The sequence below is a fragment of the Morus notabilis genome, unplaced genomic scaffold, assembly GCF_000414095.1.
Source record: "Morus notabilis unplaced genomic scaffold, ASM41409v2 Scaffold1383, whole genome shotgun sequence".
Lineage (NCBI taxonomy): Eukaryota > Viridiplantae > Streptophyta > Magnoliopsida > Rosales > Moraceae > Morus > Morus notabilis.
Window position 1 is genome coordinate 39,237 of NW_010366099.1, and position 22,773 is coordinate 62,009.

At 33.2% G+C, this 22,773-nt stretch overlaps 3 protein-coding genes and 1 pseudogene across 3 annotated transcripts; 2 read left to right on the forward strand and 2 right to left on the reverse strand.

Annotated features, from left to right (window-relative positions):
- The first annotated feature begins 45 nt into the window (after nt 1-45).
- On the forward strand, nt 46-1,958 carry LOC21396497 (heat stress transcription factor A-6b). Its single transcript, XM_010109405.2, has 2 exons — nt 46-321; nt 1,091-1,958. The coding sequence occupies exons 1-2, from the start codon at nt 46-48 to the stop codon at nt 1,952-1,954; spliced, it is 1,140 nt and encodes a 379-aa protein (XP_010107707.1). The 3' UTR covers nt 1,955-1,958.
- A 7,457-nt stretch (nt 1,959-9,415) lies between these two features.
- Nucleotides 9,416-16,099, forward strand: LOC21396499 (dymeclin). Its single transcript, XM_010109407.2, has 18 exons — nt 9,416-9,912; nt 10,974-11,213; nt 11,547-11,610; nt 11,693-11,822; nt 11,915-12,053; nt 12,274-12,522; nt 12,636-12,720; nt 12,897-12,999; nt 13,333-13,458; nt 13,533-13,646; nt 14,166-14,284; nt 14,410-14,497; nt 14,621-14,713; nt 14,815-14,904; nt 15,075-15,194; nt 15,297-15,388; nt 15,601-15,658; nt 15,836-16,099. The coding sequence occupies exons 1-18, from the start codon at nt 9,723-9,725 to the stop codon at nt 15,911-15,913; spliced, it is 2,178 nt and encodes a 725-aa protein (XP_010107709.1). The 5' UTR covers nt 9,416-9,722; the 3' UTR covers nt 15,914-16,099.
- A 768-nt stretch (nt 16,100-16,867) lies between these two features.
- LOC21396500 (early light-induced protein 1, chloroplastic) lies at nt 16,868-18,290 on the reverse strand. Its single transcript, XM_010109408.2, has 3 exons — nt 17,980-18,290; nt 17,470-17,553; nt 16,868-17,339 (listed from the first exon to the last, which is right to left on the reverse strand). Exons 1-3 carry the CDS (start codon nt 18,136-18,138, stop codon nt 16,995-16,997), a joined length of 588 nt encoding a protein of 195 aa, XP_010107710.1. The 5' UTR covers nt 18,139-18,290; the 3' UTR covers nt 16,868-16,994.
- Nucleotides 18,291-20,088: 1,798 nt separating this feature from the next.
- On the reverse strand, nt 20,089-22,748 carry LOC21396501 (annotated as a pseudogene).
- Nucleotides 22,749-22,773: the final 25 nt, after the last annotated feature.

Here is a 22,773-nt window from a genome sequence, read left to right on the forward strand (position 1 = left end):
TATATATATATAGAAGGAGAAAATCAAGATTGAGTTGTAGTGAAAATGAAGTCTCAGTTTGTGCGAGTGAAGGAGGAGTTTCCGGGTGGTGCAGCAGCAGCTCCACAGCCAATTGAGGGGCTTCACGACGTGGGTCCCCCACCTTTTCTGACGAAGACGTATGAGATCGTTGAAGATCCGGCGACCAATCATGTCGTTTCTTGGAGCCGAGGGAACAACAGCTTTGTCGTTTGGGATCCCCAGAACTTTGCCATGAGTCTTCTCCCCAGATATTTCAAGCACAACAATTTCTCAAGCTTTGTTCGGCAGCTCAACACTTATGTCAGTGCTTTCTATACTCTCTCTCTCTCTCTCTCTCTCTCTCTCTCTCTCTCTCTCTCTCTCTCATGTCAAGCTATATCACTTGGTATATTCATTATTCAAGAATGATATATAATATATATATGTAGTATTTAAACATAATCTATGAGTGGGCTCTTTTGATTTGATGTTTTTAGTGTTTATACATTGGAAAAATCTAGCTCTAAGGAGATGTATCTTCATCCTTTTCCCACCTTTTAACTCTTTTCCCTAGATTTTTCTGGTTCCTTTTCCTTTTTTGTGTAATGGGTCACTTGTATGTGGACATTTTTCATTTTTGTTTGTCTAATATTATTGGCCTCGTGAAAAAAAGAAAAAAGCATTGTGATGTATTATAAGATATGGGTTTTGCTTCTCTTGGGTTGTCTCATTAGGGCATCGATTTGCACAAATTTAGATGTTTATTTGAGCTTTATTTTATGTTATAAGAGAGATGAATCTTTGGCTTTCTCTCATTTTTCTCTCTTTTCGTCTCTTGGCTTAATATATGTGTTAGTTTGTATCATGCGCACATTTTGTTTGTTAAATGGCTTGAAAAAAGAAAGTGCATAAATCAAACTCATGGACTATGCAATACACTATTTTGAAGCCGGTTTTGCTTCTGTTAAAAGCTGCCTCAAATTTAAATGGTTTGAGCTTTATTTTATGTTGTATTTTTAGAGTACTATATAGCTATATATCGTGGCTTTAACAAGCTATAATGAATTAGAAAGCAATTGGGTTAATGTAGGGATTTAGAAAAGTTGATCCAGATAGGTGGGAGTTTGCTAATGAGGGATTTCTGAGAGGACAAAAGCATCTCCTAAAGAACATTAGGAGGAGGAAACCATCTCAACCCGCTCAGTCTTCTTCACAGCAAGCTAATTTAGACCCGGCTTGTGTCGAAGTGGGACGGTTTGGATTAGACGGAGAGGTCGACCGTTTAAGGCGTGACAAGCAGGTTCTAATGGTGGAATTGGTGAAACTTAGACAGCAACAGCAGAACACAAGATCTTACCTCCAAGCAATGGAAGATAGGCTAAAGAGGACTGAGCTTAAGCAACAACAAGTGATGAATTTCTTGTCAAGGGCAATGCAGAACCCCAACTTTGTGCAACAATTAGTCCAACAGAATGACAAAAGGAGAGAGCTAGAGGAAGCGATTTCTAAGAAGAGAAGGCGACCGATCGAGCAAGGACCAAGCGTTGTCGATCAAGTAGTAGTTGATGATGGTGATGATGATATTGGTTTAGGCCAAAGCAGTGGAGGAGCTGAGAATATCTTTGTGAAAATGGAGCCCCAAGATTATAACATTGACATGGGCGCCGAATTCGACCAAGAAGTTGATGAATTGGATGAGCTCACCACTATTGACATGCAAGGAATGAGTAGTGGAGCTATTAGCCAAAAGAACAACACAGAATTAGAAGAAGAAGTTCATGGGAGTTTTAGTAATAGAGATATAGAGCTTGATGAAGGATTTTGGATAAACTTGTTGAATGAGAGCATGGAAGAGGAAGTCGGAATTTTGGGTGTTGATGATGAAGAAGATGAGGAAGATCATGTAGACATTCTGGCTGAGCAGCTTGGTTTTTTGGCCTCTAGCCCCAAGTAAAGAACCAGACCATCATGAGCTTGCAGTATTGTGGGTAAAAGAGACTGTTTACTTCATATATACCTGACTAATTTACTTAGTTTGTTTCGTTGTTTCATCTCTCTTTGTGTAGGATTGCATTATTAACTTAGATAGATGGACTGAAAACAAACATTTTTATGTCAATGAAATTTTTATAACTTCTTTTGGTGACTTTCTTCCAAGCTTGTTAGAATTGCTTCTTATGGTGCTCTCCATCTCCTTTCTACTATGTTGTATGGTTTATATCACATTTATATCTTCAGATGATGCTAATTTGATCCATTCATTAATTCTTGAATCATCCACACCCTTCTTAAACTAACATGCATATGGGATATTTACCTTTTTATGCTTTTGGGTTTATTCAAAATTACATTTTTAGTTTGAGTAGTTAGATTTAATACACAATTCTATACTTTTTCATAGTCAACCATCAACTTTAACCTTAAAAGTACCTAAAATACCCTTGAATAAAAAATAAAAATAAAAACAAAAGAAAAAAAACTTAAGGTTTTGACCTAAAAAATATTTAAAGTACGGTTGAAATTGGTTTTTTTCATATTTTTAATTTTTATTCTTTGTAATATTGGAAAGTTTAATTTTTTTTTTTCTCTTTTTCTTAACAATAGTTTGGTCCTTTAAAAGTAAAAATCAGTTGTGGACCGAAATAAGGTATGAATTTGTGTATTAAATCTAATTTGAAGATATACATTTGATAAGATTAAAAATTAAAGGTATATATTTTGAATAAACCTAAACACAATAGTATAAAAGTATGAATATCCCCATGCATATTAATACAAGATGTTCTGAATTTGAACCTCTATAATCCCAGTACTCTCTAAGTCATCATTACGTTTATTCCTTTAGGTTCAGACTGAAATTATCATTCTATCTAGTTTGAATTTGCGCATCCGTTGTTCTATATGTATGAAAAAAATTTGCACACTATCACAAACTAACTAGTTCATCTCTAATTACTAGTTTAAATGTTTAAGAAAAGTTATAGATAAATTAATACATGCATGTTCTTAGAATTTATTGGTCTGTTTATTTTATGCGTTTAAATCAGTAATTTTGATTATGAATTCAAATTTTATAAGAGAATTTATTGACGGGAATTTTTTTAATTCAAAATTTATGCGAGAGAAAAGTATGTAGCAGAATTAGAATTATAGGAACCAAACGGGCTATATATATGAATAACCACATATTTTCTCAACTGATGATTCTTACGTGCGAGGTATATAAATACACAAACCCTATTTAATCTTATAGAACTGAAAATGCAAGCTTAAAGCATAGAAAACAATTTGGAATTGCTGTATTTTGTCTCTGATTAGGTGTCGGAAAATATTGCTGACTTGCACACCATACAATACATACATACATACATACATACATATATATATATATATATGTATATATCCACATTTTTTTTAGAGTACTCTCGTCATCAAGATGATTAAAAGCTCTTCTTGAAAGGCATCAAAATGAGGAGCATATCTCGTGTTTAGATTTGTGTGTTCCTGACCCACTGACAAAAATAAAAATAGTTGATTTTGTGAACTGTGTAGTTGGATTTGTTGGTGTTTTTAGTTTCCAGTTTTCCCAAAATTGTTCTTTTACAATCTAGCACATTCTAAAATAAATTATTATATATCTTTCTAAAGAGACGACTGGGCCGCATCATTTATTTTACACCAATAAAAAAGTGACCTTTTTTGTGTATTATAATAATATGACTTTAGTGCTAAATTCATCTTCATAGCTCATAAAAATGACCTTGATATTGACAGTTAGAAATTAAAAACCTTATGGTAGGGTGTGAAAATTCACCCTGGTAGGACAAAATTTTGAAGCGTTAAATCATATATAATTATATGATACATTCGCTTGACAAAAAAAGACGTTAAATCATATCTAATCATATGTAATTAGATTTGTTTTTACCCTTTTACACCTAGCACAGTTCATTAGGTGGAGCCTATAAAACATTATATAGATTGTATAACTATATATGTACATACATGTGGGAGGGTCTTAATAAATAAGGGTTGGCATTTGGCAAAAAGGCTTTTTATCAGTGTATGGGCAAAAGGGAAAAAGGTGGAAGTTGAGCTATATATACATATATATATATATATATGTATATACGTTTTAAAGTCACAAAAATTAAGGCTTCCCGTTAGTTTATCCGATTTGACTTTTTAATTATTAAATTTTTTAATAATAATAAAAAAATTAAATGTGATTTTTTATAAAATCGCCCCTCTAGTCTGATATTGAGTTGAATCACACGGCTGAGTGCTTGCAAATTTTTTTGTCTGGTGAAGTGATTAGGTTGCACATGCTGTGCATGTGCAGTTTTAGCTTGCACTTGCCACAGACTAATCATTTTTGTCTGCCCAAGCCCAAGCGTGTAATTTTTCAAATGCTCTTTAATAAATTACTTTTTTTTTTCTCTTTAAAAGAAATAATCTGTTGACGAGTGTTTTGGGCCTTTTGGCCTCATTCGCGTGTGGTGGTAAATTTTAATTTTTAATTTAAGTTGATATATAATATTTTTTTAGAGAAATAGTAGAAAATAGGTCAATATAAAAAGTTTAAAAAAGTATATAGGTTAATTTTTAGTTATAGAAATTAATAGGCCATAACTTATCAAGTTATGGTTCATAACCAGATAAGTTATTGACAATAATAGACAATAACTTGTTAAGTTATGGTTCATAACCAGACAAGTTATGGACGAAAACAGTAATTTGACCTATTTATTAACTTATGTAAACTATTGGCCTATTAATTTTAATTCATCTCAAATCTTGGCCTATTTTCCTCTTTCTCCCTATTTTTTAATAGTTTTTAATTATAATAGAATAAATTAGATGTGATATTTTTAAAAAAATTTTAATTGTAAAAATTGAAAATTGAAAATTTGAATTGATAAATTTACATCATGGTCACTAGTATTATTATTATTATATATATATATATATATATATTTTTTTTTTTTTTTGTGTAAAATGCTAGGGTTTATGTTTATGGGCGTTGCCAGTATATATCAAGCTTTGGAGCATGAAATCTCTAAAAACCTACTCAATTTTGTGTTGATGGCCCTGACGTCAAATATAATTTTGTCACTTCCCACTTGTACTATATGAAAAATAAAATGATCAATTATAAAGAGGTTTACGTTAGATTTTATTTTCACTAGTTTTAATGTTGTGCTGCTTAACAAAAGAGTATAGATATGTTATTCTTAAGTTGTTGTCTCTTTTTTGTCTTATTAAGGACTCGTTTAATTCGATAATTCAAGTTGAGATATGACTTTATGTGAGAGTTTTTTACTGTAATAAAAAAAATTAAATGTGACTGTTTCTGAGAGCTTTTTACTGTAATAAAACTCGAATCGGTGAAATGAATGGAGTCTAACTCATTCTAGAAAACTCTATTAATTCTTGTAATTTAACTACAATGAGGTGTCAATAAAGAAAGAAGATAAACAACTTACGGATATCAAATGTTCCATTTAAGACAGAATGAACCTGGACGGATTCTTTAGAGAATTGGCCAATTTGTACAACATAGCAGCATCTCCTTTGCAAATCAATCAACCTATCTAAATTCAACTTACCAAAAACATCTAAAAGTTTACTTTCACATAATATCCAAATCGATTTACTTTAAACAGTTTCCTAATAATCAGAAACTTCCCCAAAAAAAAAAAAAAAATTCCTGCTGCCTTTCATTCTTTAATCAGATTATCATCAAATCATGCTCAAAATAATGTTAAAATTCAAAAACCAATCAAATCTGAAAATGACAATCAGAACTGAATTCCCAACCGTCTGATTTTAGGATAATAGTGCTTTGGTATCATAAACACTGTGTTTCGATAGCCGGGATGAGAAATAGAAAGGAATAAGAAGTAAAATACTTAAGTGGAGAAAATAATAAGGAAAGAGAGGAAATAGGAAGACAAATGTAAAAAACAAAAAAACAAAAATAATAATAATAAAAGAAAAAAAAACAAAAAACAAAAAACAAAACAAATCTTAATGGGCCAAGTGCGCAATACCCACCTTCATACTGGTCTTTCCATACAGACAATCACAATATTAAGGACAGAAGCCGATGACTATTCTTAAGGACCATTTGAGCTCATAAATGGTTTCGAGGTTCTCCTAGCCCAAGTCAAGTATCTAATACATGTGTTTCATGAGAGAAAAGTAATTTTATGATATTCTAAATAATTAAATGTCATTATAATTTTTTATTTTCTATTTTTTAATTAAAATAAAAATTACTTCCTTTTAAATATAATAATATAAATAATATTTTTTTTGCTATTATGAGTGGTATTTCTGGTTTTTCTCCTTTCCAAAATGCTAAAAAGCCTAAAATCACAAGCACATTCCATCCAAAAGCCAATATGCTTTGTGACCAATGATATTGACTTTGTTCTTATTTTGATGACAAGCTTTTGAATTCAGTACTTGAAATAAATTTAAATGGCCCAATCTACGTAAGCACCTTGATTTGAGAAACCCATTTGAAGCTTTTCTTTCGGAATAAAATGCTATTACTTTGTCATGCTTTTGTTTGATTGCCTACCCAACAAAAAACTTCTTCTATCGAATATAATTGTTTTTCTTGTTCTTTTCTCCTTTCTTGACAATTGTATTCATTTTTTAAAATTTTTCTTTTCTACATTGCTTATCATGATACTTCTTTTGTTTTTTTTGGTAGAAGGTCGTAATTCACTAGCAAATTCAAAATTTGAAAATCAAGGGTATGATTGAATGCAACGCTACCAAACATCAAACAAAAAAAAAAAAAAAAAAAAAAAAAAAAAGGAAAAAGAAAACGGAAAATGGAAAATGGACCTGACTCCAAGCTCGAAACCAAAGCCTTGTCTCCATCAATTCCACCGACAGCCCAACTTTCACCTTTATCCATTTTGGAAAGACTACTCTACTACATACACCCATTTATCTTTGTCCCCATCTCATTCTCCACCGTTGATAAAAGTATTCAGAGACTCTTGAACCCGTTCATTTCACCGATTTAAATTTAAAATTCGAGTTTTGTTACAGTAAAAAGCTCTTAGAAACAGTTACATCTAACTTTTTTACTATAATATAAAACTCTCACATAAAATCACATCTCAATTTAAATTAAAAACTCGAATCAGCGAATTAAACGGGCTATTTATCTCAACTACACCGTTAAATTTCTCGTGATGACATTCTAGATCCTAACAATTAGCCAACAAATAAGCAACGTATTCCACCATATGGTAAGTGGAGAGCAATACACATAATTACAACTCATCGGACTAATCAAAGGCCATTGACCATAAACTATAAGGCTTCAATTAGCATCAAATTATCTTTTGAAGTCGCCCCCTAAACCTATTGAAATTGTGCCCCATTTTTTCTTTTGAAGGAATCCAATAAACCGTTTTTTGGTCAAATAAAGTTTTTTTTTTTGTTTTTATTTTTTTTAGGTAGAATATATTCTTAAAAATCCTTAGTCAATGTATGACGGTACACGCTAAGTTGGTAGCATTTAAACACTTGCATTGGATCCAAAAAAATTCAATTAATCCCTGATAATCATAATGGGAAAGTGCGTGGGATTAAAGTCTCGTTCGCTTCGTGAATTTGAGTTTTTAATTTAAATTGAGATGTGATATTTTTTTAAAAGTTTTTAACTGTAATAGAAAAACGTTTATTAATTGCCTCTTAAAACAGGAACCAAATCCCATTTGTAAGAATTCATATATGCACATTGAAAATTGCTTTTATTCTGGGAGGAGCCATGAGGAATCCATTTTCATATGCTCATATATAGCAAAGAGTAATACAAGTTAGCAAATGGCAAGAAAACTACGACCAATAGAGAAAGTTCACCTTCCAAAATCCACAAAGACTGAAAACTCCTTTACATAAATTATACTCTTGCCTCCGTAACAAAAATTTGGTTTGTTTGTATTAAATTTTTAGGCCTTTGGCCTTCAAAAATCTCTTGGAAAACAATTTGAGATTGTTTGGTTGGAGGATTCGTACCCCGATTCAAATCATGGTTCATGGTTTGCTACAGTATTTTTTTTCACAAAAAATACACGTAAATAAAAAATAATTCTAATCTATGAACCAAACGTCTCCAAAATTAATATTATGGTCCCGTTTATTTCACCGATTTAAGTTTTGTTATAATAAATAACTATAAAAAACAGTCACATTTTAACTTTTTTACCACAGTAAAAAATTTTCACATAAAATCACATATTAACTCGAATTAAAAACTCGAATCAACGAACTAAACGGACCCTTTACATTTTAAAGAATTCAAATCTTATATATAAATTTCTTATCTTAGTTCTTGTCCAATCAGTATATTCATGTCAATGTCATGAATACAATGAAATATAAAATTAATTTGAGTAAATTCAAATTTCAAATCATTGGATATGAAAACACAAGTTGTACTCAAATTGGACAAAAGATTTGAATTTAATTAGCGTTGCTTTATGAGTTTAAATTAAAGAAGGTATACACGAATGGATCATATTTATACATCATAGATTTCCTTTTCTAGCTGAGTTACGTATATTAACAATTTCATTTTTATCCGTAAACTCGAATTACAGGATAAATTCTTTATAGCTCCTAATTTTTAAAATGACTCAAAATAAGCTTCATTTATAAAATTATCTTAATTAGCCATTTGTCAGTCCGACCACTAAAATCTCAAAAAGAAAAAAAAAACACACACACACACATAGAAAGACCATATGTAGTCTAATATAGATTAATTTTGTAATTTACATGTTATGGTACGACTTTTTAAAAAACAAAAGTCGTGTCTTTTATGTTGAAACTTTAATAGGCAGAGTCCAGAACAAGTTTGGTACAACTTAAGAAACTTTTTTATGGTAGGGCCGCGATGGATTAGTTTTTTATAATTAGATTTGATTAAAATTTGATCAGATTAAAAAAATATACCGAATATATAATTTTTTATTAAATTTAATGATTAAAAGTAAGAAATTACTCATAATATATTTTTTTAATTTTAATAGAAAAATTTTAACAACTTATGTCTCGTTCATTTCATTAATTTAAATTTTATTACAGTAAAAAATTTTCAGAAACAGTCACATTTAATTTTTTTACTATAATAAAAAATTCTCACATAAAGTCACATCTTAACTTAAATTAATAAACTAAATGAACTCTCAATTAACAGTTTGATGAAGACATTTTAAAAATTAGTGATTGAATTGTGAATTTTAGGTATAATTAGAAGACAAAATAATTTAACGAAAAAAAAAGAAGCCAGAGGGCAGTTCCGTCATAAGTCATGTAATGACGTAAATTCCAAAAACCCAAAATTTTAAGAAAATTCCTCTCTCTCTCTCTCTCTCTTGTTTCTCTAAAAGTGGCTGAAGAGAAGAAAAGCCTTCGTATAGAAGAAGCTCCCTCTCGTTCTCTCTATCTCTCTATAGGTGTGCTTCACGAGCTCACACTTCAGTTTCAGCTTCAATTTCTCTCTCCTTTCCATACCCGATCCGAATTCCCCATCTCTTTCTCTCTCTAGATTTCCCTCTCCAATGCCGTTTACGTGAAGATTCACTCCTTCAATCGACTGTTTCGTTCGTTCCTCGCTCGCGGATCCTCGGCCTCCGATCAGAGTCGACTCACCGCATTGACCGAGTCAGTCAACGCTCCGACCTTGACCAATGGGGGCCGTGCCTTCGACCCCTCGCTGGAGCGGCGCGCGACCGCAGGACACGGCGGAGTACCTGATCGCCACCTTTGTCGGCGAGAAGTCCTTCCCAATCTCCTCCGATTTCTGGCAGAAGCTTCTCGAGCTCCCCCTCAATCTCCAATGGCCGTCCCACCGCGTTCGCCAAGCCTGCGAGCTTTTCGGTTCGTTTCTCAAATCTCTCTGCGCGAAATTTCCCTTTTTTCCTTTTCTTTTAGGCTTTGATCTTGACGAATTGAGCTAGGAAAACCCGACATTTTGGAATTTCAATTCGTGTGAGTAATTTGGCGTTTTCTTGCGAGTCGTTGAAGGAATTTGCCGAGTTCTGGTCTGAATTTCTTGTTTTCATTGCGATCCTGTTGAACATGGTAATTTATTAATTTTCAAAATTGTATATAAGCTAATAGTTTTCGTAATTGGTGGAATTTGAAAACTGAAGTGACATTTCTTGTGGATTGAAATGTGCGGAAAGATTGAATTTTGGAAGTTACAACTTTGGGAATTAGGATAATTCATTTGGTGGTAATTAACTTATTACATATACTTTTTAGTTGCGTAATAAAAGTTCCAAAAGTTGAGCGTATCCTTAGTGTTCTTGTTATTAGAATCTGTCTTGAAATTCCGAAGTTCCATCCTAAACCTCTGTGAGGAAACAGTGCAACTAAATTACTAAATTAGGTTTCTATCCCCATTATGGGACTTAATGTCAACTTTGGAAATGAAAAACTTAAAACTTGGTAATTGGATAGAGGCACTTTTTTTTTTCCTTAAGATATTCCTGCAAATTTTCTTGAACAGATTTTATTTTATTTTATTTTTGGGTTGATAGTCCTGAAGATAACTCAAGAGAACGTAAATCTCCAACCAGCATTTGGGGTATACTCGAGATTTCAGAAATTAAATCCCACAAAGACTTTCAATGTTACCTAAAAATATAGTATTTCCCAGATACTTAAAATAATTTATTTGGTCAATGCTGATGCCATTGCTGCTCGCCAGATATAGAGAAACCCAAAACTCCCATATGAGTTAGAAATTTGCATTGTTTATTTCTGGGAGAACTCCTGATTTTATGTAAACAAATCTGAGTGACATGAACATTCTCCTTGTTTTGTAATTTTTTAACATTATAACTTCTAACAGCTTTCATAGCAATGCCATGTTACCCAGTTTTCTATTTTAGTTTGTTGTTTTTGTTATTCAGTTTCCTTTCTTCCTTGTGCAGTGCGGAATAACTATAACACCAGGAATCTTGCAAAGATTTTCATCCATTTGGCATGGTGTTTGCAAGAGTGTATTTCAACTTCTGGTGCACCATCCGTTGTTTATGGAAAGGCTCTTAATGCATTGTACATCTCATCAATCTTCCTAAAGTACTTAATAGAAAATGCCAAAACGGACAAGATTGAGGAGTTGCATCTATTCCTAGATGAAGCTGAACCAACACCAACAGATGTTACGCAAGGTAATTTACTTGTTATGTAAAGACTTCTTGGCTGCATACCGTACATATATTTTTCCCTTTGTTTCTTTGATTTTCTTTTCCCACCAAAAAAAAAGAAAATAATAATAATAAAACAAGCCTCTTAGCCTGTATAACTTAGCATCTAGCTATAATCCCGGATATCAAAAAATGACTCTTCTATGATGAAATCTATCTACCATGTACTTGTTGGATTGGCTTGCTTCTATCTTTATGTCATTTTTCCTGGTATAGTTGGGTTTTGGTTTGACCTTCTTTCTACTATTTGTCATAAGCCTTATTTTTCTCATTGTCACTCCTATTGTTATTTTGCAGGTTTGACGATACAAGATTTTCTTGTGCATGCTGTGCTTCGCTTCATTGGTTCAATAGATGTAAGGTACATCCTGGAGTATTCAGCTGTTTATATGATTGTGATTATAGCTACTTTCTTCCTGATTCTGTATTTTCTTTGTCTCAAGTCCCAATACATACGTCCTCCATTTGGAGCTGCTTAACTTCATGCTGATAGCAATGTCAACTCAACTTCTTTCTGGGCCATCTCCTGGACTGAAAGATGTGAACCCCTTTATTGATGCGGCAATGGCTCAGGTTACTGAATAACAATTTGATTTTACTGTCCGATACAAAATCTACAGATCTGTTTCTATCATTATTTCTCACACCATTACTCCAATCTTCAGGAAAGCTCGTTGGTTATCTCAGTTGTGTGCAGACTTCTAGTCAATTACATCACGCACCCTCCCTTCAACACTGCATCGTACTCGATATTTTCTGAGGGAAGTCAGCCTGGTGTTCTACAAAAAGTCAGTTCTGCAGCTGGTACGTTTTTAGTCAATTTGAGGGTTATTCCAGCTATTTAATAAACCCAAAAAAGGAAGAAAAAAGAATTGTTATTCCAGTGGTAATAATTTTTTAGACTAAATTGGATATGTACCTTTAATTTCATCATCAACCTTGCAAAGGTTGATTCTTTAGATTTTACACAAATTTGAAGCTTGTTAACTGATTCTGCTAGTTCTTTTAAATGTTTGACTTGCAGCAAATATTGTATTGTTACCATTCAATTATCTGGTCAGTTCAAGTGGTGAAGGCTCAAAAGGTCCATTGGCGGACTGCAGTCTCCATGTACTGCTTATTCTTATTCATTATCGTAAATGCGTGTTGGGGGATGAGTTCATAACAGACAAAAGTGATGGCACTGCTGCTTCAGATTCCAATTTGAAGCTAACTATGTGTTTTTCTGACAATCCTTACTGCAAAGTCGTAGAGAATACAATGGATGTTGAATGTATGATATTCCTTTATTGTATTTACCTCTCTTCTGGTGTTTATTTATTTGTTCATTTATTATTTATTGTTTTTTAAGATGATGAGGGTAAACCTTTTACCCTTTACTTGCAGTTGATCGTTTAGATACTGAAGGGAATGCACACAATGGTCCAGTTTTGAGGTTGCCTTTCGCTTCTCTTTTTGATACTCTTGGAGTGTAAGTTTTTTCATGCTGTTTTTTTGCTACCTCTGTTTATTGGCTGAATTCGCATATACTGCACCGATGGGATTATTTTTTATGAATTTGTGTTTTTTAAGATTTTCAAATGACGGGCTTGTTCTTTATCCTTATTTTGTTGGTCTGGTACATCATAACAGTTTCTGGCTCTGCAGGTGCTTGGCTGATGAGGCTGCTGTACTGTTGCTCTACTCGTTACTGCAAGGCAACTCAGACTTTCTGGAATATGTCTTAGTGCGAACTGATTTGGATACATTGGTATGCAGCAACAACAAATTCTTTTCATAAATAAGGAAGAGATTGACATGTTTCTCTCATAGGATATCATATTAAGAAATCGTGTGACTTAATGACTAAGGAACTTAGGGCCCGTTTGGAAGGTATACTCAAACCATGATTCTTGATTTTGACGTTTAAAATTCAAATTTTTTGTGAGAGGAAAACGTTGTACAAGAATCAATAATTTGAGTTTGAATATATGAAATTAACGGGTCCTTAATATCTTACATTTTGGAGTTTTGTAGCTAGTCTCTCTGGGTTGGCCATACAGCAGCCAAATTCTTATCTGAGTTTTAATGATGAAACTGACAGTTGATGCCCATTCTGGAAGCTCTATACAATGCTCCTAAGAGGTCGTCTAATCAAATTTACATGTTGTTGATTATACTTCTCATGCTCAGTCAAGATTCCTCCTTTAATGCAAGCATTCACAAATTGGTATGACTTCCTCTGAAAGCTAATGTATGACTTTTAATGCGCGGATGGTATTGATAAGTTTTACACATGGACAGATACTTCCAAGTGTTCCCTGGTATAAAGAACGTCTCCTCCATCAGACGTCCCTTGGTTCCTTGATGGTTATAATCTTGATAAGGACCGTGCAATATAACCTGTCAAAGCTGCGGGTATGACTCGAAGCATCCATGTTCTTTCATCTATTGTGCTAGGGTTTTTTAAGTGATTTATGAGTGCCATATCAGTTTGCTTTTGTAACTTAAGATTTAATCAGCCACACTTTTATACTAAGAATTTACCTGCTTTTGCATATTACTTTCTATATTAATGTTACAAACATAGGGGTATGTTAGTGGACACTGAATTTGATGTTGGTGGTATTAGTTTTGGCTTGGAAATGTCTCAGATGAAACTTGCCTGATTGAAGGTAACCCATGTTCCCACAAGGGTTTTGAAGCTTTTTGCCTTTTGGTTTGAAACGGGGGGATGGTTTGAGTTTGAGAAAGCTACTAAGTTTGTTTGTTTGTCTGAACAAGCTTATTACATTTGTTGATGCATTGGCTCTTTTCCTTAATACCACTTTAGTTTTTTGAAGTACTTGGCTAAAAATGTTTCCATGGATGAGATTTTATCCACGTGTTTTGCAAACGTTTTCTAGTTTTCATTTTTCAGTTATTGAATTATAACAGGATGTTTATCTCCATACTACTTGTTTGGCAACTTTGGCAAACATGGCACCCCATGTTCACCGCCTGAGCTCATATGCATCACAGAGACTGGTCAGCCTTTTTGATATGCTATCACGGAAGTATGTCCTGCTCTGAAGATTAAGCCTTGTATTTTACTAGATCTTTAACACTTTATAGGTTTACTTTAGATCACATTTTTTTTCCCTTTTCCTGAAACATTTGCATCTTGATATGTTCAACTTAGGTACACTAAATTGGCAGAGATACGAGATAATAATATGCATTTAGCAAAAGGAAACTCAGTAGACGAAAGTGGCCTTTCTGATGATACGGTAATTAGCATAGACCGTGTATTTATGGGGTTTCCCCCCTCCCTAAAATACTTAATATTAATCCATTTGAATTCCATTAGATGCTTAATTGTGTCTACTAAGCTAGTTTTTTTCTATTGGCAGTCAACAGAGATGCATATATATACAGATTTTCTGAGACTTGTCCTTGAAATACTAAATGCAATTCTTACTTATGCTTTGCCGCGAAATCCTGAGGTACCATCATATGGTTTAGTTTTCTTATGAGATTCTCATAAATGTATTCACGTTATCACCTTTTATCTTTTCTGAGGAGCTCTACTTTTTGCAATTTGCAGGTTGTATACGCAATAATGCACAGGCAGGAAGTTTTCCAGCCTTTTAAAAGCCATCCACGGTTCACTGAGCTCCTGGAAAACATCTACACCGTATGTATCGGATTATTTTATTACAAAATTGTTGTTTACTCTCTCCCATTGTAAATCGGAGCATAAGAAAAATCTCTGTTAAGATAGAAAGTCTTTAATTTTTTCAATTGGAAGGTCTCAGGCTAAATTTCTTAGTGCAGTTTGAAATAAAGTAATTCAATTGTCTGTAGGTATTGGATTTTTTCAATAGTCGCATGGATGCACAGAGGGTGGATGGAGAATGGTCAGTAGAGAAAGTCCTCCAAGTAATAATTGTTAACTGTCGATCTTGGCGGGGTGAAGGGATGAAGGTAAGAGAAGGATTGCATACTATTCAGCCTGGTCTTTTAGCATGCTTTTCTAGATTTATTTATTTATTTGTTATAAGAATCTTGACAATCCCTTGTTTTCAGATGTTCACTCAATTACGCTTCACATATGAACAAGAGAGTCATCCAGAGGAATTCTTTATCCCATACGTGTGGCAGCTAATTTTATCCCGCGGGTATGTTTTCTGCACCTTTCTCCATCCAGAAAAAGAATGAAGATGGAGGGATTCTTAGTTAAAATTCTCTCTTCATGTTGCAATTGGATATATATTATGTTCATATTTTTTGTCATACAATTTTGTTGATTTTCCATCTACGTTAGTGCTGTCACTATTATCTCCTATTAAGATGATCTTATCCATTTCGTTTGTTTTCTTATGTCCTTCAGTGCTCTCAGTTTCAATCCAGGAGCCATAAATTTGTTTCCGGCTGATTCACCTCCAGAAGTAAGAATCTAAATCTTTGGTTGAAAAATATCCTTTGACTATTTTCATATGCTGATATAATGTTGCATTGGTTTTCTCAAAGAAAAGTTTTGTAATATATATGAGTTATTTGACTATTTTCTTTTGCCTTTTTATATGATTATCATTTGAATAAAACACTTCTTTTTGTATCTGCAGAGACAAAATGATTATGGAATGTTTCCCAACGGTCAAGTGAATGGTGAGTTGGAGCGTGCGGTTTTCTTGGACGCATAGCGGCCACCAAAAGAAACACACTTCTCCCACTTCCTGGTGATTCGTGAATATGTAAATACATGAAATATTAGAAATATATATATATATATATATATATTCTTGTCATTCTTTTCTGTTTATATATGTTTTGTATCACTGTAGAGGCCTTTCTCCCAAAGATATATTTTGAATGTCCAATGTAATGAATAAGAGACGAAATGTTATTCTCAAATTCGATTATCACAGTATAAATTTTTCAAAAGAATTCAAATTTTGCCTCTTGATTTTTGGTTTGTGTCTGTTGTTGCCGCCATATTTAGTACTGCCAAAGTTTTTTACCCTCTTTTGGATAATTGCTTACAGAATTTCTTGAAAAAGGCGTAATGAACTTCATGCTTATCGTTCGCTCTTTCAAAAAAATTCCCTAATATATATATATTTAGAGAGAGACCTTCAATGATAGCGCTTGGGAAGACTTTAGTTTGTTAAGAACTAAAAAGCAACTCTCTTTTTAGACCCGTTTGCTATATGGATTTAAAGTTTCAAACCAATGGCTTTGATTAAAAAAACACCTAGCAAAATTAAAATTATAAATTTAAATTAATAAAAAATCCATTATGAATTTAAATCCATGAAAAACCCATATACCAATAGAGTTCATGGTATATCTATTCAAATTTCCTTGTATGTTACTCTTAGAGAGAGAATATCCATGAAGATTATCTTCATCCCCACACTATAGATGTACCATGCTATCTTTAAGTTAGACCGAACCGTCAAATTCCATTAAGTTATTTCGTTTTTTTTTCCTTTTTAATATGATATAATTCTGAAGTGCTCATTTCAAAGTCTCACAAAATTATAGCGTCAACAGATAATGATATATATATATATATATATTTTTTTTTTTTTTTGTGTGGGTATTTCTTCCATATCGAAACCCAAGGATACTACGTACATAAATCATAATCTGCATTGGTTTTTGGTTACTATTTGAAACCTATAAATTTTATTAGGAAATTAGGATTGCATAACTGCAAGCTCTTGCAGTGCACTAGCTTTCCAAGCCGAAAAATACAAGACACAAAAAGAGGCCTAGACATTACACAAGGGTCCCACCCTTAACGTACTCAGTGAAGGCCAGAGCAACCAAGCCAAGCATTGCAAATCTACCATTCCAGAGCTCAGCGTCCGAAGTCATGACCCCACTTGACTTGGACTCCACACTCACCCCTTTGAACAATGGCACTAGAGAAGCCAACGTTAACACTATGCTTGTTCCAACAAACCATGAGATCCCACCGTTGCTTATCTGTGCAAACACGTCCTGACCCTTGGATAGCTCCACCGCCATCGCGGCAACGAATCCCACCATTGCCAGCCTTCCGTTTATCCTCTCCGGCGCTGGCCCGCTGAACGCCAAAATATCGGAAAATTTGGTGCTTACCTGCAACCAAACAAAGAACCAATATTGTACGTTAATTTCATCAAACAGTGGATAGAAAGTTATTCGACTAAAAAACATATTTTGGTAAAAATCTAAAAATTTTTAAACCCAACAAAAATAAGATCACTACCTTAGGTGTTGGACGAGAAGGGGCCGGAGTTGGCTGCGGTGGCGAGTTTGGCACCGGCGTTGGCTGCTCCTTCTGCTCACCATCCTGCAATTCAACCCTCAAATAGTTTACACCGTATCTCCTCTAGATCACTTTTCAGCTCAAGCATATATTGTTTACACTCGTCAAAATGTTTAAATCCAATACCTTAGGTATTGCATTTATAATATTTATTTGTCCTGCTGCAATAATATTGTGTGTAACAACAAGAAACTTATTTATTACGGAATAATATTACTATTTTCACAGTTATTAGTAAATAAAAAATATTACCATCCTTCAGTTTGAACCCCACACACATATAGGATAATGTTTTGCACCTTAGCATATAACAATAAGGTACATAACATAATAAATGTAATACTGATATTGAAAACATATAAGAAATTTAGTTATTCTAGATTATTGTCACAATATATATATATATATATATATATATATTTGAGTGTATATTACATATGACAAAGTTACCTGGGTCATGCAACGAACTCTCAAAGGCGTATTAATCCTGCGCAACCTAGGCAAATTTAGAGAGGGAAGAAACTGTTTATTTGCTTTTTTAATCCCGTTCGCAGCACAAACAAAAGAGCTTGTTACGACAGAATATTGCATGACAGCCGGTCCAGCCATTTTACTTTATTTTTCAAACCTCAATAAAACACTCAACAACCTTAGCAATCTCTTAAAGAAGCAGACAACAGAAGCAAGCACAAAAAACGTCGACAAAAAAGAAAGATTCTAGTAACACAACTTCGTAAAGTTTGAAATTTCTCTCGTTTGTATCGATGAGAATATTAATGATGAGGTTATATATATATATATATATATATAGTAGAGTTGGGAAAGAGTGATTGGATATTTTTTGCACCACGTCGAGTGGGTTCTTTTGTTTTGACACAGTAAGTTTTTGACTAACGTGGACCCTCAGTTTACCAGATGTGCTTATCATTGTTTGTGAGGCCAGATTTGTTTCCACTTGTGGGGTTATGTAAGGGGCAATAACTGATAGAACGTTCTAGATAAAAGCGTTTCATGTTATGAGGTTAAATTTTGTTGCGTGTAAGACTTTTAAATTTTAGAAAACTTTAGATAACGTTTTTTTTTCTATTTTTAATACGAAAATAAAAATGAGATTATTTTAAAAATTATTTTAAAATGGATTTTAAAATTGTGTTTAGTTGATTTTTTAAGAGATTATTTTGAATGTAATAAAAAAGTGATATTGTGTTTGGTTATAATTACTAATTAATATATTATAATATTATTGATAAGTACTAAGAAATAAAAAAAAAAAACTTTTAACTGTTTTCTAATTCTTTCATAAAAATTATTCTCATTATTTTTTATTTTCAAAATATTTAATAAATAAACACGGTTTGAAGACTATTTTTATTTTCGTGTCTTAAAAATTATGCAAAAACACTTTAAAAAATAAGTAAAAATCAATTTTAAACGCACTTTTTGGTTAGGAGTAGAAGTTTAAAGATGATTATGATGATTGATAGCTATATGCTTTTGAGGAGAGTTTTGTACAAGATTTTAATTTGAGAATTTTATGAGAAACATGCCTTACCGGTAGGATTCTGTTGTATATTGTCAAATGTTATAGCACCTTTACATGCTTTTACATTTTATATTTTGATGCGATTCTAATTAAATTTTATGTTTAAGAATATGTACTATTGGTAATATAGGACCCTATTGAATAATTGTATAAAAACATCCAAGATTTTATGTGCTAATTATAATTTCTACAGGGACAAAAAAAAAAGAAAAAAAATTAAATCCTCTTACATTATTCTGGAACAGGTCCGAATCTTCGTGATACATGTGGCTTTCTCTAATTAGTGTGTGATTTACGCCACATGATGAGGTTTAATTGACAAGTGGCTCATCTCATGAACAGAAAAACATGGCCACAAAACATAATTATTGTGTAATATTTTGTTACCACAAGTAGAAGTAGATTTCTCTTTACGGGATTGGATTCTGAATCATAAGAACATTTGATCAGATGGGGGTTTTCTGGTCACATAGAAATCATGACTCGTGACTCTATAGCATTCTTAATTGAAAAAATTAATTTATCTCTTTTCTTTTTTTTTTTCTTTTTCCTTTTTTTTTTCTCTCTTGGAATTCTGCTTCTCTTTAAGGAAGAGGTGGAATAGGTGAGGCACTAAAAGGGCATTTTTCTTAATTTTGGTATCAAATTCGTGTTGAACACTAATTATAAAGAGATTTTCTAGTACGTTTAGCGTATCAGTAAGTTAGATTTTTTTAATCGTTAAATCTACGTACTTTTTGACTTTTATGTGATTTTATACATATCCAACAGACAGAACACTTAAACTACCGATATGTTAGCGTACCGAAAAAAATCTCCTAATTAAATATGTATTAGTACAAAATAGGTAGTGCTTTTAGCCCTTTAGCGAGAGGAAAAAAAGTGGTAAGGCACAACTATTTGAAGCATAAATTTCTACTCATTTCCATCATGCATCAACAGGACTTGCGAGAAACAAGAAAATGAGTATTTTTAGTTCATTTCTTATATTCTTAATTTACTTCTTTAGTTGGCAACTATTTTGGTGGAGTATTAGCAAAATTCCAGGCATATTTAGACGTAGAGGAGTGCTCTCTTTCTCCAGCCACTTCATGTGTGGGCACAGCTGCACTGATTGCTTTCACATCCTCTTTTGATAGCTTCACTGCCAATGATCCAATATTGGCATCTAGATTTTCAATTTTTGTTGTCCCTGTAAATTAAACATCAACAGTGAAAAGTAACATAAAACTCTAAACCAATACATTATACTGGACAAAAATATATGTATATATATATATGAAAAGATCATGCAAAACAGTGAACTATAAGTGCAAAAGAGAGAATAGCAAATGCATTAAGGTCTCGTTTATTTCACCGATTCGAGTTTTCAATTCCAGTTTTGTTACAGTTAAAAGCTCATATAAAAGTTACATCTAACTTTTTTTTGTTACCGTTTAAAACTCTTACATAAAATCACATTTCAACTCGAATTGAAAACTCAAATCCGCGAAGGCCTAAGTACATATATTACCAGGAATAGGGAGTATATCTTCACCCTGGTGAAGAAGCCATGCAAGAGCTAATTGAGCAGGAGTGCAGGCATGCTTTGCAGCAAGGTTAGCGAGCCGCGCATATATAACTTTGTTCTTCTCTACATTTTCATCTATGAACCTTGGATGCCCACACTATACCGAAGACATTAACACATGTTTCATATATGAACTTGTACACAAGTTAGACGATCTCCAATGCAAATGGCACGATCTCCAATGCAAATGGCCGTGTCAATGCTATATCCGGTGCTGAAAATGGTATATTTGATATGTTATTCTTTATGCTGCAATCTATAGTGCCATTTCAAGTGTTCATATATACCTTTTCTTATAGTGATTGAGCATTGAAACTTGTAAAAGTGAACTTTCAATCTTAAAATAATTTGAGAGGGATAATATTATAATGATTAAATGAAAAGTAAATACAACAACCAATAGTAAGCAAATGCAAAAATTTAGAATATGTTGTACTTGGTTGCTGCATGTATCAAAATTTAACACCAAAAATAGCATTACATTAGAGAGTAATATTCTTACTAAAATGCTAAAATTTGGTACTGTATTGAAAAAAGTGCAAGTTATGTAAATACTCAATAACTTGCATTATTTTTCCATTTTCTCTACGAAATCCTAAATGGCTGCAGAAACAGAAATCTTGAACCTCTATTAGTATGTACACGTTGTCACGTACCAGTAAACTCCCAATAGGCAAGCTTTCCACAGTTGCCTTCCCACCAAAGAACCCGTGGCCGAGGGGGCTATATGCTACTGTTCCAACGCCAAATTCACTGTGAATGGAGGCAAGAATAGTTCCAAAAGATTTGTGAGTTAAAGTTCTGATTTCAATCAGGCACGAATCATGGATAAACTTTTAGCAACTAACCGGCACAATGGAATTATTTCATCTTCGATTTCTCGAGTCCATAAAGAGTATTCCATTTGCAGGGCAGTGATGGGATGAACTCTATGAGCTCATCTTATTGTGTCCACACTTGCTTCTGATAGCCGAATGTATTTGATTTTTCCTTCCTCTACCAGCTTCTTCAGCTCCCCCATCTGTCAAATACAAGCATTTCAAAGAAAACAGAAATCAAGTTTAAGTGAAGCCCCAGGAGAGACCAAAAATCTGTTTAATGTACATCCAAAAGGTCCAAAAATTTTCACAAGGTCATTATAGTATCCTCTATAGGTACCAAAGTATCCACACGATGTTGATAGTACAAGTCAATGTACTTGACATCTAGGCGCTTAAGGCTAGCTTCGCAGCATGCCCTCACATATTCAGGGGTATCCTTCACACCAAATTGAAAATCCCCGGCCATAGTAATACCAAACTTTGTTGCTAACTAGACTTTGCTTCGCGGAAGCTGCTTTAGAGCCTGAAATGTCAAGAGAAGTACCTCTCTTTGTCAATATTTTAGAATACAAATATTTTTATCGGAGCAAATATTTTATGCATAAAAAATTGTACTCTGAAAACAATGATCTTTGTTAAATTCCATGTTGAATTACATTGTTTCTGCTTAATCACAAGCTTATGCTTATGGAAAACAACTATAGTACCTTGCCAATCATGACCTCATTGTCATTTGCTCCATATATATCCGCTGTATCAAAGAAGGTTATACCCCTATTATAAGCTTCCTTTATAATATGACATCCAGCTTCATGAGACAAAGGAACGTTTTTAGAATTCCGGAGAGTCCTGCGCACCCGAAACCCAACGCAGAAACCTACAAAGTAGCCATGGGAAGAAAATCTGTTATCTTCCTTCAATGAAGGAACATGTGACGAAACCATAATGTTCAGTTTAACATGAATTTGTTGTGTGTGATTAGTTGGTTTTATACCGATTTATTAAGCTATTGCAAGTTTAATATTAGCTAGTTTTAAGATATTACATCGACAAATTGATGTCTTTTTAATCTAATTCTGCATGATGTGTATAAGCTTAAGTAATCCGTCAATCTTGAAACCCACAATTAAAAGGCCCAAATTTCAGCCCACGCCATATAAGCCCAAAATTGAGAAGCCACAAGTAATCTGTCAGCTTAGGTCCAGAAAAGCCCACAATTAAAAGCCAAAGTTTCAGCCGAGTGAAGCCCACACACGGAGGACATTATTCCCAGCCAATACGACATTGTGTTTCATTCCTCAAAGCCTCCA

Excerpts from the sequence above, each read along its gene's own strand:
- LOC21396500 (XM_010109408.2), bottom strand. The coding sequence starts at position 18,138 with ATGGCTGGACCGGCTGTCATGCAATATTCTGTCGTAACAAGCTCTTTT. Across the intron at positions 17,554-17,979 it reads GAGTTCGTTGCATGACCCAG|GATGGTGAGCAGAAGGAGCA; the intron begins GTAACTTTGTCA and ends GTTGAATTGCAG. Across the intron at positions 17,340-17,469 it reads CTTCTCGTCCAACACCTAAG|GTAAGCACCAAATTTTCCGA; the intron begins GTAGTGATCTTA and ends GTTTGGTTGCAG.
- LOC21396497 (XM_010109405.2), top strand. The coding sequence starts at position 46 with ATGAAGTCTCAGTTTGTGCGAGTGAAGGAGGAGTTTCCGGGTGGTGCA. Across the intron at positions 322-1,090 it reads TTCGGCAGCTCAACACTTAT|GGATTTAGAAAAGTTGATCC; the intron begins GTCAGTGCTTTC and ends GGGTTAATGTAG.
- LOC21396499 (XM_010109407.2), top strand. The coding sequence starts at position 9,723 with ATGGGGGCCGTGCCTTCGACCCCTCGCTGGAGCGGCGCGCGACCGCAG. Across the intron at positions 12,054-12,273 it reads AAAAGTCAGTTCTGCAGCTG|CAAATATTGTATTGTTACCA; the intron begins GTACGTTTTTAG and ends TTTGACTTGCAG. Across the intron at positions 14,714-14,814 it reads CTTTGCCGCGAAATCCTGAG|GTTGTATACGCAATAATGCA; the intron begins GTACCATCATAT and ends TGCAATTTGCAG.